General features: G+C 52.8%; 1 protein-coding gene across 1 annotated transcript; it reads left to right on the top strand.

Annotated features, from left to right (window-relative positions):
- Positions 1–441: 441 nt before the first annotated feature.
- On the top strand, positions 442–1,734 carry K489DRAFT_329013 (uncharacterized protein; the record flags this gene model as incomplete). The annotated part of the gene is made up of 1 exon (XM_033602101.1): positions 442–1,734. A coding segment is annotated over one exon (1,293 nt), but the record flags the coding sequence as incomplete, so codon positions are not given.

Here is a 1,734-nt window from a genome sequence, read left to right as displayed (position 1 = left end):
TAACAAGTGAGCAAGAGAGTAAGTGAGTCCTTATCATTATTACTAGCGTATCTACCCGAACAGCTGGAGGCCGAGTGGGTATGTCTACACGTACCTGTGACGTAGGCTAAAACGCGAATACTGTAGTAAGCGTGACGAAATGAATTGCAGATCCGCCCTTTCTGCCTTTCGGCCTTGCCGTGGGCTAACTTCACACAAGGTCTGTGCCTCCCGCGCTTTCCGACGAATTGATCCAGACGGGAGGCGCGGCTTCAGCATCCTCCATTGCCAGACCCTGCATTGGCTCTATTGCACGTGGTAATCTGTGTTGGAACCGATTTGTGTTGCGTCAGTCTCGTCTTTCACTCGCTGTCCAATATCCCCAAGTACAACACAAGCCACGGCTACGTGCAGTTTCATGGGAAGTGAGTAGTACCTGAGATCTTGCTTGCCAATTACACCATGAACAACGAATCGACACGGCCTTCCAATGGTCGGCATCACAGCCAAAGGCAGAACAACGAATTGGCCAATGAGGAGATCGGCCTGGACGAAATTCGGGCACCCCCACCTGATCGAAACCTTGACCATGGCCCGAGACTTGAGTCCAACCGAAGGTCTTCAGCGGCAAGAGACACCGAAGAAACCACTCTATCCAGAGAAGAGTCGGGCCTCGATGAGCTCTTCGCCCCCCCACCCGACGAGAACCCAAGCGAAGACGAAGCCTACCGACATGACGATTTGGAGCATCGTAGCAATAGCAAATCGAAACACGAGGAATCTGGGAGCGCAGATGAAGTCACAAAGCTATCGCGCTTCCTGGTACAATTATACATCTACTCCTACATCATATGCTTTTCTATCTTCGGCGTGCTTGCAAGAATTGGCTTGCAGTCCTTGACGCTCTATCCCGGGGCATTGATACCCAATACGGACCTATGGGCGAATTTTGCTGGCTCTCTCATCATCGGATATTTGCGAGAGGACCGCACTCTCTTTCGCAGACACTGGCAGAAGGCGCAGGGCGAACATGACAAGCGCGCGGATTCATCGGAAAGGCTTGAAGGATCACGCAGCGACAGTGGAGAACAATCGGCGGACGGACGAGGAGCCGCAGTCGAAGCTGCATTTCGCGCTTCTCGAGGTCAGGAGCCTGGATACCTCGGTCTTACTGTTGGCTTCTGCGGATGTTTCACTTCTTTCGCATCGATATGTCGGGATTCTTTCCTGGCAATATCAAACGACATCAATACGGATGATGTTGCGAATCACTTCGTGACATCTTCGGCTAGGAGTCGCGAGGCAGGCTACAGCGTCATGGCTGTCCTCGCCGTGCTTCTCTTAGAGATAGGATTGAGTATCATCGCCTTAAAGATAGGCGCACATCTGGCCGTCTTGACAGAACGGTTGGTCGAAGACGCAACGGTCAATGTTGACTTTTCCAAGATCCTCAATCCATTGTTCCTTTTCCTGGCCTTCGGCGTATGGATTGGCGCTATCGTCTTGACCATTTTTGGTCCATATGATGCATGGCGCGGAAAGGTCCTCTTCTCCCTTGTCTTCGCGCCGGTGGGCTGCATTCTGCGTTTCCAGCTGTCGGTTCGCATGAACCGTTTGATCGCGGCATTCCCACTAGGAACATTCACGGCCAATGTGCTCGGCACAGCGGTTTTGGGCATCGCGTACGATCTGCAGCACTCCTCGGCGGCTAGCAGTGTCGTCGGGTGTCAAGTGTTGCAGGGCATTGAAGACGGA

Source organism: Dissoconium aciculare, assembly GCF_010015565.1.
Source record: "Dissoconium aciculare CBS 342.82 unplaced genomic scaffold K489scaffold_51, whole genome shotgun sequence".
Classification (NCBI taxonomy): domain Eukaryota; kingdom Fungi; phylum Ascomycota; class Dothideomycetes; order Mycosphaerellales; family Dissoconiaceae; genus Dissoconium; species Dissoconium aciculare.
The sequence above is the reverse complement of the archived record's forward strand: the minus strand, read 5'-3'. Positions and strand labels throughout refer to the sequence as shown.